This window comes from Kryptolebias marmoratus, linkage group LG8, assembly GCF_001649575.2.
Source record: "Kryptolebias marmoratus isolate JLee-2015 linkage group LG8, ASM164957v2, whole genome shotgun sequence".
Classification (NCBI taxonomy): domain Eukaryota; kingdom Metazoa; phylum Chordata; class Actinopteri; order Cyprinodontiformes; family Rivulidae; genus Kryptolebias; species Kryptolebias marmoratus.
In genome coordinates, this window is record NC_051437.1 from 29,018,618 (window position 1) to 29,032,269 (window position 13,652).

At 45.4% G+C, this 13,652-nt stretch overlaps 4 protein-coding genes across 7 annotated transcripts in view; 3 read left to right on the forward strand and 1 right to left on the reverse strand.

Moving 5' to 3' along the window:
- Positions 1–787, forward strand: part of rtel1 (regulator of telomere elongation helicase 1) — a 21,550-nt gene extending 20,763 nt beyond the window's left edge. For all 3 annotated transcript variants that reach the window (XM_017440982.3, XM_037977023.1, XM_025002765.2), the window contains one exon: positions 310–787. In XM_017440982.3, coding sequence (XP_017296471.1) covers positions 310–383 — 74 coding nt within the window. In that variant the 3' untranslated portion in view covers positions 384–787. The remainder of the gene's footprint in view (positions 1–309) is intronic.
- Positions 788–1,997: 1,210 nt separating this feature from the next.
- On the forward strand, positions 1,998–7,321 carry icmt (isoprenylcysteine carboxyl methyltransferase). Its single transcript, XM_017440983.3, has 5 exons — positions 1,998–2,246; positions 3,016–3,104; positions 3,804–3,973; positions 4,058–4,275; positions 4,350–7,321. The coding sequence occupies exons 1-5, from the start codon at positions 2,028–2,030 to the stop codon at positions 4,527–4,529; spliced, it is 876 nt and encodes a 291-aa protein (XP_017296472.1). The 5' UTR covers positions 1,998–2,027; the 3' UTR covers positions 4,530–7,321.
- Positions 7,322–8,343: 1,022 nt separating this feature from the next.
- Positions 8,344–10,814, forward strand: LOC108250885 (60S ribosomal protein L22). 2 transcript variants are annotated; one of them, XM_017440974.3, is made up of 4 exons: positions 8,344–8,438; positions 8,925–9,035; positions 9,725–9,849; positions 10,614–10,814. In XM_017440974.3, exons 1-4 carry the CDS (start codon positions 8,427–8,429, stop codon positions 10,756–10,758), a joined length of 393 nt encoding a protein of 130 aa, XP_017296463.1. In that variant the 5' UTR covers positions 8,344–8,426; the 3' UTR covers positions 10,759–10,814. The 2 variants fall into 2 exon arrangements, with proteins under 2 accessions (XP_017296463.1, XP_017296464.1); XM_017440975.3 differs by having other exon boundaries at positions 8,402–8,438; positions 8,928–9,035.
- Positions 10,815–11,327: 513 nt separating this feature from the next.
- Positions 11,328–13,652, reverse strand: part of rcc2 (regulator of chromosome condensation 2) — a 9,550-nt gene continuing 7,225 nt past the window's right edge. Inside the window, exons 11-13 of the mRNA XM_017440984.3 lie at positions 12,848–12,920; positions 12,693–12,770; positions 11,328–11,986 (exon numbers count right to left, since the gene is read on the reverse strand). Of these exons, the coding sequence (XP_017296473.1) occupies positions 11,882–11,986; positions 12,693–12,770; positions 12,848–12,920 (256 nt within the window). The 3' untranslated portion in view covers positions 11,328–11,881. The remainder of the gene's footprint in view (positions 11,987–12,692; positions 12,771–12,847; positions 12,921–13,652) is intronic.

Consider the following 13,652-nt stretch of genomic DNA (forward strand, 5'->3'; position numbering starts at 1 on the left):
TGGAGCTCTAAACCAGGTCCTGTTGGAGCTCTAAACCTGGTTCTGTTGGAGCTCTAAACCCGGTCCTGTTGGAGCTCTAAACCCGGTCCTGTTGGAGCTCTAAACCCGGTCCTGTTGGAGCTCTAAACCCGGTCCTGTTTGGAGCTCGTTAGTGAAAATGAATACCCGTACTTTTCAAAATAAGAGTCTGTTAGATTCCTACAGAAGTCAGATTTCTGTTTGATCTTTAAAAATCTCTGATTTAATTTTTCAGCTTAAATCAAAGATGGCGCCTCGAATTTATTGAACATTTTCTCGTTGATCTTTCAGCTCCTCGGTCTCCTCCTCCGGCAGCTCAAAGCAAGATTTCCAGTTTTTTCTTCAGAAACCAAAAGAAGGTTTGATCTGACGGCGGGTGATCATGTAACGCTGGACGGATGGACAGAGTTCAGACGTCTCAAGTTGAGCTTTTCTGAACGGAAGACGGAAGTTTTCAGATCAAATAAATCCACCAAACTGGAAACATTTCATCTCCTTCTGGTTGAATCAGGAGGAAAATCACAGAAATGATCAAGAATATCACGTCAGACACTTTTATTTTTTCTCTTCCAGTTTAGTTCAAAAACAAGTTTGGAGAAATAAAACTGCTGATCTTCTATATATTCTATATTTTTTACAAATATTTGTAATTAAACAAATCCTGGTGAGAACTGCAGGAAGCTCAGTCTGCTTTTAAAGGACTTTATGGTATTTATGGATGAAGTAAAGTCACAACGAGGAGAAATAAAATGTTTTTATAAATTTGTAACTCCTGAAGTTTTCTTTTAATCTCATTTAAAAGTTAAGCTGGTTAAAAATTATTCTGCATTCAGTTTTTAATCGGGGGTCTCCACAGCAAGTCCTCCATCTAACTCTGTCCTCCATGTCCTCTCTAACTGCATCCATATCTGTCCTCTTTGTCTCTAACATCCTTCTGTCCCTCCTCTGGACATGTCCAAACCGTCTCTAACTTTGTCTCCCAGTCCTTCCACCTGTGCTGGACCTCTGATGTCCTCATTCCTGATCCTGTCCATCCTCGTCCCTCCCAAGGAGAACCTCAACGTCTTCAGCTCTGACACTTCCTGTTCTGTCTCCAATCCAGACAATATAACCACTTTAAAACGTTAAAAACTTAAACTTTTAGGAGTGTTTCACTGGTTTCTATAATCTGAGTTAATGTTGCATTCAGAGACAACTGGAATTTTAAGCTTTCTGTCCACAAATAAGGCAATAAAACCAAACTACCAATCAAAAGATATTTTCCACAGCAGTCTTTTCTGTTTACTTTAACTTTACATCTTAAACACAAACTCTTCTAATTCTTTATTTTCTGAAACCTTTTTATGTGTTGATTATTAGACATCTGATGATATTTATCATATATTAACTGTAAATCAGGAAAGTATCGTTACTGGATAAAAGAAGCAAATATTGCTCCTGATTTCTTTAGATTTTGTTCACAAGCAGCTAAACCTTTATAATTTTATAAAGTGATTTTGATTCACACTTCCAGGAGTTTTAAAGGTCTTTCAAAGTTTTTCTTTTTTTTGTTGCTCCTAAACTTGAATAATAATAATTTTATGTGGACAGAACAAATTTAACTCAGAAAATGGGAACAAGTAGTTTAGATTAGGCTGCAGATATTTATAGCATGAAGATAATCATTGAACATAATCATTACCTTTACAAGCTGACTCAGCAGCATAAAATAACTTTATTCGGTAACAGATTTGCTAATAAAAACACATTTTTGTGTACATTCTTCTCCTTTTCCCCTTCTTTTTTTATCACAGTAAATGCCACCTTATGTAAACATAATTAAATAAAAATGACGACCCATACATAAATAAAATAAAAGCTTTAACCCCTAAAACCGTATGTCCGCTGTTGGAACAACACGAAGGATCGAAAGCTAATGAGATTTCCGAGGGACCTTGAACGCAGCGGACGCCCAGTCTCATAAACGAAATCTCGCGAGAGTTGGTTCGGGAACTGACGGGATTTCCATCATGGCTGGCAGTAAGTTGGTGTTAGAAGGCAGAGTAAGTGTAAAAGGGTTTGTTTTGGGGCTCTGCGTGGTTTTGATCCCGCTCATCAGAACCTGGTTCGGACATTTGGACTGGGTCTTCGATTATCTGACGGAAACTCCCGGGAAAATCGCGGTTTGCGTTTACGTGGCAGTTATTAACGGCCTTTTGCTGATCATCTACAGAGGACCTCTCTACAAGGTAAGGCAGACAGGAAGCTGCTTTATTTCCTTCAGCTTCAGTCAGAGAAGAAACTTTAAATGCTGCTTCCTCAAATCCTCCCAGCTTCCTGTTTTACTGGGTTAATCCTGTTAAAGAGCACAGAGGCAGATGATGTCCTAAAGATAGAAACTTAAATCAGATTAAGCTCTTTAGACACGAGAAGTCCCTTCTGTCTGAATCTCTCAGCTCCAAAAGTGACATTTAACAAAAATGAAGCTCAAAGTTTTTAATATTTTGTCAGCTTTGATGACTCAGTTTGATTAAATTTGAAACATCAGTTTCCTGAATTAAACAGTTTATATATATTTGTTTTTTCTGAACATTTTGCCTCACATTCTGATTCTTCCTGAACTAAAATAAAAGCAGCGATCGGTCGACCCTCAGACTGTGCTGAGGGGGACTCTCAGCTACTACCACGCCAGGTTTTAGCTGTAAAACTGACCGAGTCGCAGTTATTTTCTGAGAGTTTTGGGTCAGGAGATATTTTGCTAACAGACAGGGAAACGACATGATTCCCCGCCTGTCATGGCGGCGGGCGACAGTGAACAGATTATAACCCTGAAGGCGAGGAAAACATCTTTATCTCAGCTTATTATTGAGAAGAAGAATAATTATCTGTAGGTTTTATATCTGGTTTATCAGACATCTTTAACCGGACCCTAAAGGGATAGTTCAGATGTTTAGAAGTGTTCAACACAGGAAGTTTGATTAACACGGTTCTGTGTTCCCGGGTTCTGACCCGTTTCAGGTGGCGGTGAGGGCCTGCTTCCTGGGAGTTACCTTCGGCTGCGGATTAATCATCAGCTTCTCTGAAACCACGTGGACGCACTTCGGCTGGTTCGTAGCTCTTCCTGACTCGTCACAGATGGAGCCTTATGCCCCTTTTCCACGGGCTCTAAAGATCCCGGCTCCACTCTACTCGGCTCGCTTTGCGCGCGTTTACATCTGCATTTTTTCGAGGCCGGCCCTGCTTCGGAGTTGGGCCAGCTGGGCCGGCCCTGCTTCGTGGGCGGCGCAAGCTTAGCTCCTGTTCACTCATTGGTCGTGGGTGTGGCCAGATGCAAACATAAAGAGCGAAGGCAGTAATATAAACAACAGCGTTAGCTTACCCTGCAGCGTTTCTGCTGTCTGTCCCCCAGCTGAAGGCCTGTAAAGCCTGAAATCTCCGGCGGATAACAGCTGTCCTACTCCGCGCAACAATCGCAGCATCCAGAGCGTTTCTTCCACTGCGCCTCTCTTCCTGAAGTCTCAGGAGAATCTCCAGAAGTTTAAAAAACAGCAACAACACAGGGCCAACGTTGTCCGTAGCGCTTTCATTGTTTACACAACTTGCGCCAAGTTTCAGCCCCACCCCCCCCCAACACGAGGAGGCGTTCCTCTGCTACCAACCAACCTGGCCGGTGTGAACGCGATGCGTTCTGTATCGAGCCGAGCCGAGTAGAGTAGAGCCGGACTTCTGAATTAGAGCAAAAAAAAAAAAAAAGGGGCCTTAGTGTCTGCGGTGTTTCAGTTTCGTCCTTCGTGTCCCTCCTGCAGGTACATGTGCTCCCTGTCGTTCTTCCATTACTCCGAGTACCTGGTGACGGCCGTCATCAACCCGCGCAGCCTGTCGCTGGACTCCTTCCTGCTGAACCACAGCGTGGAGTACACGCTGGCCGCCGTGTCGTCGTGGATCGAGTTCACCGTGGAGAAGCTCACGGTTCCAGGTCAGATCTGGGTCCAAGGTTGTTAAAAACGCTCCTCTGAGTTTGATTTGTTTGGTTCTTCTGATCCACCTGTCCCCCCCACAGAGCTGAAACAGTCCAACTGGCTGAGTGTGGTCGGTCTGCTCATGGTGCTGTGCGGCGAGGGCCTGAGGAAGTCGGCCATGTTGACGGCCGGCTCCAACTTCAACCACATCGTCCAGAACGAGAAGGCCCAGAGCCACGTTCTGGTCACCAGCGGCGTCTACGCCTTCTTCAGACACCCGTCCTACGTGGGCTGGTTCTACTGGAGCATAGGGACTCAGGTGAGCCCGTGGACCTTCACGTTGTTGTTGTTGTTGTTGTTGTTGTTTGCTGACGGCTCTGACGGCCCCTGCAGATCATGCTATGTAACCCCGTCTGCATCCTGGGCTACACGATAGCCAGCTGGCGGTTCTTCCGGGAGCGGATCGAGGAGGAGGAGCTCTCCCTGATCCACTTCTTCGCCGAGGACTACGTGGAGTACAAGAGGAAGGTTCCCACCGGGCTGCCCTTCATCTCCGGGATCCGGGTCAACTAGTCCCAGGAGCCGGACGGGACGGACTCGAAGGACCCGGCGGCGCCCCCCGGAGGTGACAGGCTGCAGCTCCGATGGCGGCAGGCAGCTGGACTGCTGGCTGTTTTTCTACCAACTTCCAAAAATCTGGTTAAAGAGCCGAAGAGCTCTGCTGGTGTCTCCTGGTCCCGTCTGCATGCCGAGCGCTCCTCTCGTCTTCTGCCAGGTTCAAGGAACATCACCGCGTTTCACACCTTCACAAAAAGTTTGACTAAAAAAAGAAAAACGTTTCACAGAAAATCCACAAGAGTCAAAAACATGAAGTGAGTTTGTTTGTTTGTCTGTTAGCAAAATGTCTCATGAACCACTGGACTGGTTTCAATGAAAGTCTCCATCGTCCGTCAACCCATTTCAAGATGGCTGCCACAAACACATACATGACCATAACTCAGTCAGCTCAAACCTGGTAGTCGCTGAGGCTGATATAAAACTGACGGATCGCATGAGATCTTGCAGTTTTGCATGACGTTCATAACGTTATTTGACTAAAACTTCGGCTAAGATGGTTTCAGTCTCAGCCTGTGGCGGAGAAGAACTTCAGACAAACGTGGCGTTTTATTTTTAATATTTCTGTCTGTTTAACAGTGAGAACTTTAAGTCTAGTTCCTTCTGTAGCACCGTAGCGGATGTTCAGATGTTTGCTGAAACAATCACGACGCGCGGACGCTTCAGAACCAGGGAGGCGAGTTCTGGAGGACGTTTTGATCTCAGTTCGTCGTATCGCTGATAACGAAGTCTTCCCTCCGCCTGTTGTTACGCCAGATTACAGACTCGAATCAAAGATGGCCGCCGACGATCCGGGAGCCTCCTGTGGAGGACTTCAGCTCCGGCGAAGCATCGCTGGGATTTAAACGTCTGCTTTGAAACGAACCGGGTTCAGTTTAAAGGGATAATTCGGTCATTTAAGGTGGGCTTAAATGGGCTTAAGTGGGCTTAAGTGGGCTGCGACTCGTTCATGAGGGAGTCTCCAACATGTCTCGAAATGTTCTCAGTTTCGTCTCAAAAGACGCATTAATTAAATTTCGAATATGTTTAAAAAATGGTGCAACAGATTTTCGTCCCCGGTGTCTCCAGCCCGTCTCAGTCCACCTGCATGGGACCCGTCCTCGTTTCCAGGAGATTAAATTATAAACGAGGCGCTCGGCTCAGATTAACCGTCTGCACACAGAAAAATACGTCGTGATTCCCAGAAACGCAGCCGCGCGCCTCGCTGATCACAAACACAAAGATTTCAGTCAGACTAAAGACAGAAATCTGTCGTTTCAGTGTCCGTGTGGACATCTGAGGACAGCTTAGACTGCAGAAAATCTACAGTTGTTATATTTCAAACCGCGTTTTCACGCCCTGCTGCTAATAACAGATTTGTTCGGTCCGGCAGCGTCTCACTGACCTCCAGATGATCCTGACAGCAGAAGAAGAGAAAATCAAACATTGATTTGTCTCGTGTTTCTGTCCTGCAGCCCAGTGAGATACCGGAGCTTCTGTGTAACAGTTAGGAGCAAATATCTTACCTGCTGTGGATCGCTGATCGATGAGCTAACGGCTAGTCTGAGCACGACCGAGACCAAAGCGGATCGCCGTCGTCTTCAAACGGCTCCGGTCCCAGAACCTTCGACACCTCCGGCATTCTCTCCGTACGGTTCCCTTCACTGAAGAGCAAACTGCAGCGTCAGCAGGTAGCTGTAGCACTTCCAGCAGGGACGTTTCTGATGTCGCAGTTCTCGCAAACCGCTGGGAAACCGTGAAGATCTGTCGGGACGTCGGAAGCGGCGAGCGGATTCTGAACTCTCCGACTCGTCTGTCTCGGTCCGTGAGCTTGAGGACAAAGTCCTGTCCTGTTGGTAACCTGGGTCATGCTGTCCGGTCCGTCCCATCTGGACTCAGAAGTTAGAACCTCTGAGCTCCAAGTTTCAACCGGAACGCCTCCGAAAGACGGAAGTCTGAGTCCGAAAGGCTCCCGACCGGTCCGACCGGCACAGCTGCTGTCAAACCGTTATTAATCGTTATCGGCTGATAAAGTTATCCTGATCTCTGAACAACAACAGTCAGCAGAACCTGAAGAACATCAGACTGAAGAGAACGCAGCGGAAATCAGAGACATCAGTCCAACAAAATGACAACGAGGCGACGTCGACGCTCAGCCTGAGGGGACACGACGGGCGGCGCTCTCCAGAGACTCTCTGACCTCTGGATGTTTGTTGTAGGTCGTCTGCAGAGGTCAGAGGTCATCTGTAGGCGAACCATCACAGAGCTCTGACTCCGTTTGACTTTCCCTGATTATTTCAGCAGAGAGATCCTGAAACTCCTGCAGGAAGTGTCTCCAGGAAGCACCTGGAGTGCTACAGCTAGCTGCCGCTGCCTGCAGTCAGAATGTTGCTTGTTGAGGTTTCAGCCCCACGGCTGACATCAAGTGTCCCCCTGTGGACGTCTCTAGGAAAGAAGCAGCTGTTTGTGTGTTCGTTTTCACTCAGGACAAACCGTCGGGAAACGAGAGCGAAGAGATGATTTAATGTGAACTCATGTAGCAAAACCTGCAAAGTGCATTGTGAGGACGTGTAATGAAACCATTTAAAACAGTGTTGCTGCATGGCGCGCACACACACACACACACACACACACACACACACACGTAGAGGTCCGATTATGCTGCATTTTCATCGTAAAGAGAAACGTTTTTATAAAATCTCTGAACTGTTGGCTGAGAACTTCATTTATTCAGCAGCACTTGTAGGAAATAAAAGTGTTTTTTAAAAGTCTCTAAAGTGTTTTTTTTTGTTGATTGGGAATCAAAAATGAGACAGAGGACAGACAGGAGAGGACACAACAGGAAAGGACGGGGATTAGAGAGCAACAGATTGTATGGAACAAATTTACATAAATAAATCTAATTTATAGTATTTTCTTCCTGAACACAGAGACTGAAGAAACTAAAACTGATGATTTGAAACTTAAAAAAAGCAGAATGCTAGCTAAGAGCTAAAGGTAGCTAAAAGCAGAGCCAGCAGCTGAAGCAGATCTGAATGTTTTTCTGTGGGGAAATGTTTGTAAATAAATTTTAATTATTTTAAAAAGTTTAAAAGTTACAAAAACCAAAAATCATAGGAGCTTTCAGTTGAATGAGGTGAACCAAACGATTCTGTCTTTACCGGCTTCTAACATTATTCACATCTAACCTGAAGAGTGTGGAGCTACAGGTGTGTGTTAGCACAACGCCAGGCCGGAAAGACATCAGCAATGACCTCAGCTGCTGCTGCCTCAATCTGTGAAGGGTCTAAGGTCATTTAGAGTCCATCCTTCTGCAGAGAGGAAGATTATTCTCAAGAGGAGACATTTAAGATCAGCTGACCATCAAACCAGCAGATTCACCCCGAAGTTTAGACCGTGCACTAATCAGAGAATGACAGAAAATAAGAATAAAACCTTACAGCACACACAAGTTTGTTTTTTTATACAGGAAAATGCCTGAAATTTTTTAAAAATTGGGTAAAATTTAAAGTTTTTAATTTTTTGTGCTTCTGAGTAAAAACAACTGAGATTTAAGTCATGATTTACTGACAGAAATACAAAAATGAAAATTATAAAAGTTAAATAATCAATAATAAACTGTCTTCAGACTTTTTAAAGGCAATTAAATCTTTTATTTATAACAAATATGTAAAGTTTCAACATTAATAAAATAAAAGAAGCAGAGAACAGTTTAACTCAGGTAAATTTATGTGTTACTGTTGCTTTTTTTATTTGAATTTTTAGCTTTATTTGTCCCGGTGATTGAATCGATCCCAGATGAATGGATCCGATCAGTGATTCGGACTTTCAGCGCATGCGCACAGCTGCTTCTTCCTTTCTGCTAGCTTCTCCGCCATGGCGCCTATTGTGAGTAAAATCTCCTGTCAATAAACCCCTGAAAACTAAATGTTACCCAGCATTAAAATCTGAGAAATCAAGCGGTGTGAAGTGACAGTTTTGTTCGGACATTACGGGTCGGGGTGAGAGGTTCTAGTTCGGCTGGGATTCGGTCTTTATTTGGTTTTTACGCAGCTGCGGCCTGCTAGCTGTTAGCTCAGTTTGTCACCACGTTGTTAACTCGGACTGATTCCTGACGGAACAGTTTTGACTCATTTAATTGTTTCTAAATGGTCCATAATCAGCTGCGCACAGCTTGTTTTATTTAATCATTTGTTCTGTAACAGCAGAAAGCTGAACCCGAACCGAACTTGATGTATGTTGCGTTTTATTGAAGAGTTTAAATGTGTTCGGTTTCCCGAAAGGGCTCCGAGGTTCAAATGTTTCCGGGTCGAAACAGCTCTTATAAACTGCTGGTTCCGTTTAATTGAAGGTGTTTTTTTCCTGTTTAATCAGCAGAAGAAGCAGAACACCGGCAAAGGTGGGAAGAAGAAGAAGCAGGTCCTGAAGTTCACTCTGGACTGCACCCATCCTGTGGAAGATGGCATCATGGACGCTGCCAACTTCGTAAGTTCAGCTAAAGATTCACCGAGGAACCGTTAAGGTCCTGGATGGACAGGTCCTGAAAGGGATGGACAGGTCCTGAAAGGGAAGGACAGGTCCTTGATGGACAGGTCCTGAAAAGAAAGGACAGGTCCTGGATGGATAGGTCCTGAAAGGAAAGGACAGGTCCTGGATCAACAGGTCTTGGATTGGCAGGTCCTTGATGGACACGTCCCGAAAGGACAGGTCCTGTGTGTCTAACCTTCTGCAGCCTGATGTGTCCTCCATGTCCCTTAGTGTTAAGGATCATTTGCTTTTAGATGTCATGAGGTCCAGGCTGGTCCACAGAGGGGATCGGGTCTTTAGTTGTCCTCAGGTCAAGGTCGGTCTACAGAGGTGATCGGGTCTTTAGTTGTCCATAAATCAACAAATGTCTTCAGTTTGGCTCCATTTTAAATAAAATAATAAATCATTAGTTGTTTTCTTTCTTTCTTATGAAGACAAAAACCCCAAAGATTCTCCATCCTGTCAGGATGTGGATCCAGACCTGGTTCTAAAATAAAAACCTGAATTTTGTTCCACCTCAGACATTTGTCTCATAAAGAGAAGAATCAGCCGAAGATCAAACAGCTTCAGGATGAAACGTCGTTATTTGTCTGTAACGGTTTTCCTCCCGCTCTCTCTCTGTGTTCACCTGGTTTTTCTGTTTTCAGGAGCAGTTCCTGCAGGAGCGCATCAAGGTGAACGGGAAAGCCGGTAACCTGGGCGGCGGGGTTGTCTCCATCGAGAGGAGTAAGAGCAAAATCACCGTTTCCTCCGAGGTGCCCTTCTCCAAGAGGTGAGGAGCAGTTTCTCCTGAGCTTCTGAATGATCTGAGCGGGGTTCTGGCTCTGCGTCGGGTTACTGAAGGTGGTGGTTTTTTTGGGCGGTTTGAAGCTCCGCCTTCTCTGTTTGGGAGCCCGTTTGCGCCGACGATGCTGATGCTGGTGTTTAACAGAAACGTCCCGGCTGAGACAGGAAGTCGAGTTTATTTTATCTGAGTGGAAGGAACTTATTTTACTGCTCGATCCTGATGGTCCGGGCAGGAAGTTGGTCGCCGTGGAAACCAAAACCCGGTCCAGGATTTAGTGGAACATGAACTTCTGTGTTCGGGGTCAAATTTATCTGTTAGCAAAATACCTCCTGAAGCGTTGGACACATTTTATCGAGACTCAGACTATGGCTTTTGGAGTCAAGATGGCCGCCGCAGCTAATCACCCTGAGGTGGCTGTATGTCAGTCAGTTTTAGTCGTAGCTGAGTCTTCCTCGGGACTCATTCTGATCTCTTAAATGTAAAAAGTTCTGTTTAAATCTTTGGCAGGCGACATGCATTCACCCCGGGACTGATCAGAGGTGGATGGATTTTATTCAACACGTTCCTCAGGAGAACCCAACCTGTTTCTGTACATTTATGCTGCTTTTATTCTGTTAGAGGACGAAGAAGGAAAAACACGGTGCTTCTGTTTTGTTAAATTCAGGAACAGGAAGTTGTGTCGAGTCCAGACTTCCTGTTCTGGCGTTCACCCGGCAGAGACTCTGACTCCTGTCTTATTTTATTTACAGGTACCTGAAGTATCTGACCAAAAAGTACCTGAAGAAGAACAACCTTCGTGACTGGCTGCGCGTCGTCGCCAACACCAAGGAGAGCTACGAGCTCCGCTATTTCCAGATCAACCAGGACGAGGAGGAGGAGGAGGACGAAGATTAGATTGGCCGCTCCTATCAGTTTTGTAGGTTTAAATAAATTTTGTTTATGCGACAGAACCTTCCTTGTTTCTGGCTTTTATCTGATCCGTTTGGAAAGTTCTACCGGGTGATGGAACCGTCAGTCCTGCAGCGCTGAGACTCAAACTCTGACGTTTTGATTCATAGAAACTCGGTTCAGAAAACTAAAAACGCGCTGAGCTTCAACGTGCTCCGGTAAAATCTCCAAAACCAAAAGTTTTCAGCCGCTCCCGTCTGCAGGAGTCGCCACAGCGAGCGAACTGAGGAGAAATCTGGGTTTTATTTGACTCAACCTGACCTCTGACCTCTGGCTGTGAAAAGACCAACTTCCTGTTTAAACCCTGAATGTTTCTGCTGTGACGTCACAGATTTAATATCTAATTACAGGTTTCTGAAGGTCTGAGTGAAACCCGGTTCTGCTCGGCGGTGAAACCGGGTCCTGACCCGGTGGAAACACACATGCAGATATTTTTACATGAATCTTTATTCATTGGAATGGAAAAAAAAAAAAAACAAGAAACAATGTGAGCATAAAAAACAGAACGCAGGACAAACAGAACTCCTCTGCTGCCTTTTTTTTTTTTGAAACAAAGACGTGCCTGAAAACATCGGATCAGCTCCAGACTCTTGGTTCTGGAAGTTCTGACCCGCTTGTTGAACCCGCTTTGAGCGTTGGAGAAGTTCAGAACGAATGAAGTGAAGTGAAGGCGAGCGCTGACGGCCGCGGCGGTCTGAGGAGGAGGAGGAGGAGGAATGTAACATCGGGCTCAAACCGCCGGACGAAGACAAAGTGATCCTCCGGAACCTGGACGTGGACGTAGAAAAGGGTCCAGGTTTGGAGCGTTGGTCTCTGAAACCCCTCAGAGGGAAAAGTCTGAGGGTTCTGCTTTAGCACCAGAAAACACGGCGAACAAATTCAGACGGAGACGACAGAACGAGAACGTTTCACCGGGGTTGGAACTGAAAACGGAGATTTGGTTTGTTTCTGGGAACCAGAGCCGGTTCTTTGAAGCTGGACCATCCAGACTTCCTGGGATTTTTTTGTTTGTGTGTCCGAATCGGTTTGCTGGTAGTTGATGTTTGGTGCCGTCCCACCGGTGAACGGGTCAGATGGTTCTGGGGTTGTACTCCGGCAGCTTCTTCAGCTTCTCCTCCTCCGGCTGAGAGTCGTGTCGGGCGATGGCCAGGGAGTGAGAGTAACCCATCACCACCTGCAGGAACAGCAACAGAACTTTCAGGTCCTGATCCGAGCCCGAGTTCTGTGTTTACAGAAAGTTCTGATCCTTTAAAGTCAGGTTCTGTGGAAATTTAATTTAAATTCATTAAAGTCGAGGGAATTAAACACGTTTATAATCCTGCGCGGTGGAGCAGTGGTGCCTCACAGCAGGAAGGGTTTGAGTCCCTGCTGAAGGAGTTTACATGCTCTCCCCTGACATGTTGGGCTCAGCAGCAACTCGTCCTCAAACGTGTCTCTGATGGACTGGAGACCCGTCCAGGTCCCGGGGGGCCTCCATCCTGCAGGTTTCACTGGTTTCTGCTCCGACACGCCTGGTTCATGTTCTCCAGGAGCTCGTTAATCACTAATTGATTCAAATCAGGTACGTCGGAGCAGAGGGACAAGTAAACCCTGCAGGGTGGATCCCTGAGGACCAGGGTTGGACACACACCCCTGAGGACAGGACTGGACAGCCCCCTGTGGACCAGGGTTGGACACACACCCCCTGAGGACCAGAATTTCAACCACAGATCTAAACGTTTATCCACATCTGTAACTTTGATGTAAATTTCCACAAAACCACCGTTTAAAAGATTTGAACTGTCCCTTTATGACTAATAAAGAGTTGAACACCTTCTAGTTCAAACACACCTGCCTCAGGTGAACTCCCACCCTGAACATGAATAAAAGAGTTCAGTTACCTGCTCCACGTAGATCCCGTCCAGAGTTTTCACCTCCTGAGCAGTCGTGGAGGACTTGGGTTTGTTGTCTCCGTATCCCTAAATGAAAATAAAAACATTTAATGTTTATTTTTCTCCTCCTGGGTCCCAACGAACAAGATGGCGGAGAGGATTACCAGCTCTCCGAAGGTGGGCGACGGGCCCCAGCTGATGGTGCTCTCGTCGGCTGCGATGATGATGCTGCTTTTTCTGCCAGACACAAACAGAAGCAGCTGAGAGGCAGGAAACAGGAAACAGGAAGAGGAACCACTTCCTGCTGCTGTTCGGAAATTAAAGAACGTTTCACACTTTAGGTTCGATCTGATTTGAGTCATTGGGAACTCATTTGTCGTCATTACGGCTGAATTTGTTTACTTTTTTTATTGTTTTATAGGTTATTTTGTCGGCTGCGAGGAGCGTTTCATCTCACGGTTCCAACGCGCGTTCTCTCTGTGCAGATGACAAACTTTTATTCTTCCGTCTCCAGTGGGAACAAATCTGAAACTTAATTTGGATTTTTCACAAATGCTGAGACGAGGATTTATAAAAAAAAACAGAAACAATAAAGTTAACAGACAGATCTGCACCACAGGCGGCACTGAACCCTGAACCAGTTATCAGTCTTTGTTTCAAATAAATAAACTTGAAATATATTTGATCATCAGATATAATCAGTCCCTCCAGGATTTTGTGGGCATTTTTTGTGATTGTTGCAGCTAAAATGCCTGATTTCGCGGCACATTTTCCTAAAAGTTGCGATTTTTTTTTACTAAAATCAATAAACAACCATAACTTTTAATATTTAAACCAAAAATCCTTCCTAGTTTTGTAAGATAATTCCCAACAAACATTGACATTCTCAAAAGCTGCTTTATTTGAGAACTTTGATAGCTTCTAAACTGACATTCATGAGCATTTCTGGATTGTCCCTGGTCTGCAGCT

Bases quoted from the DNA above. Each gene is read 5' to 3' on its own strand.
- LOC108250885 (XM_017440974.3), top strand. The intron at 9,036-9,724 runs GTAAGTTCAGCT...TTCTGTTTTCAG, and splicing joins TCATGGACGCTGCCAACTTC to GAGCAGTTCCTGCAGGAGCG. The intron at 9,850-10,613 runs GTGAGGAGCAGT...TTTTATTTACAG, and splicing joins GAGGTGCCCTTCTCCAAGAG to GTACCTGAAGTATCTGACCA.
- icmt (XM_017440983.3), top strand. From the start codon at position 2,028: ATGGCTGGCAGTAAGTTGGTGTTAGAAGGCAGAGTAAGTGTAAAAGGG. The intron at 3,105-3,803 runs GTTCGTAGCTCT...TCCCTCCTGCAG, and splicing joins ACGTGGACGCACTTCGGCTG to GTACATGTGCTCCCTGTCGT. The intron at 3,974-4,057 runs GTCAGATCTGGG...TCCCCCCCACAG, and splicing joins GGAGAAGCTCACGGTTCCAG to AGCTGAAACAGTCCAACTGG.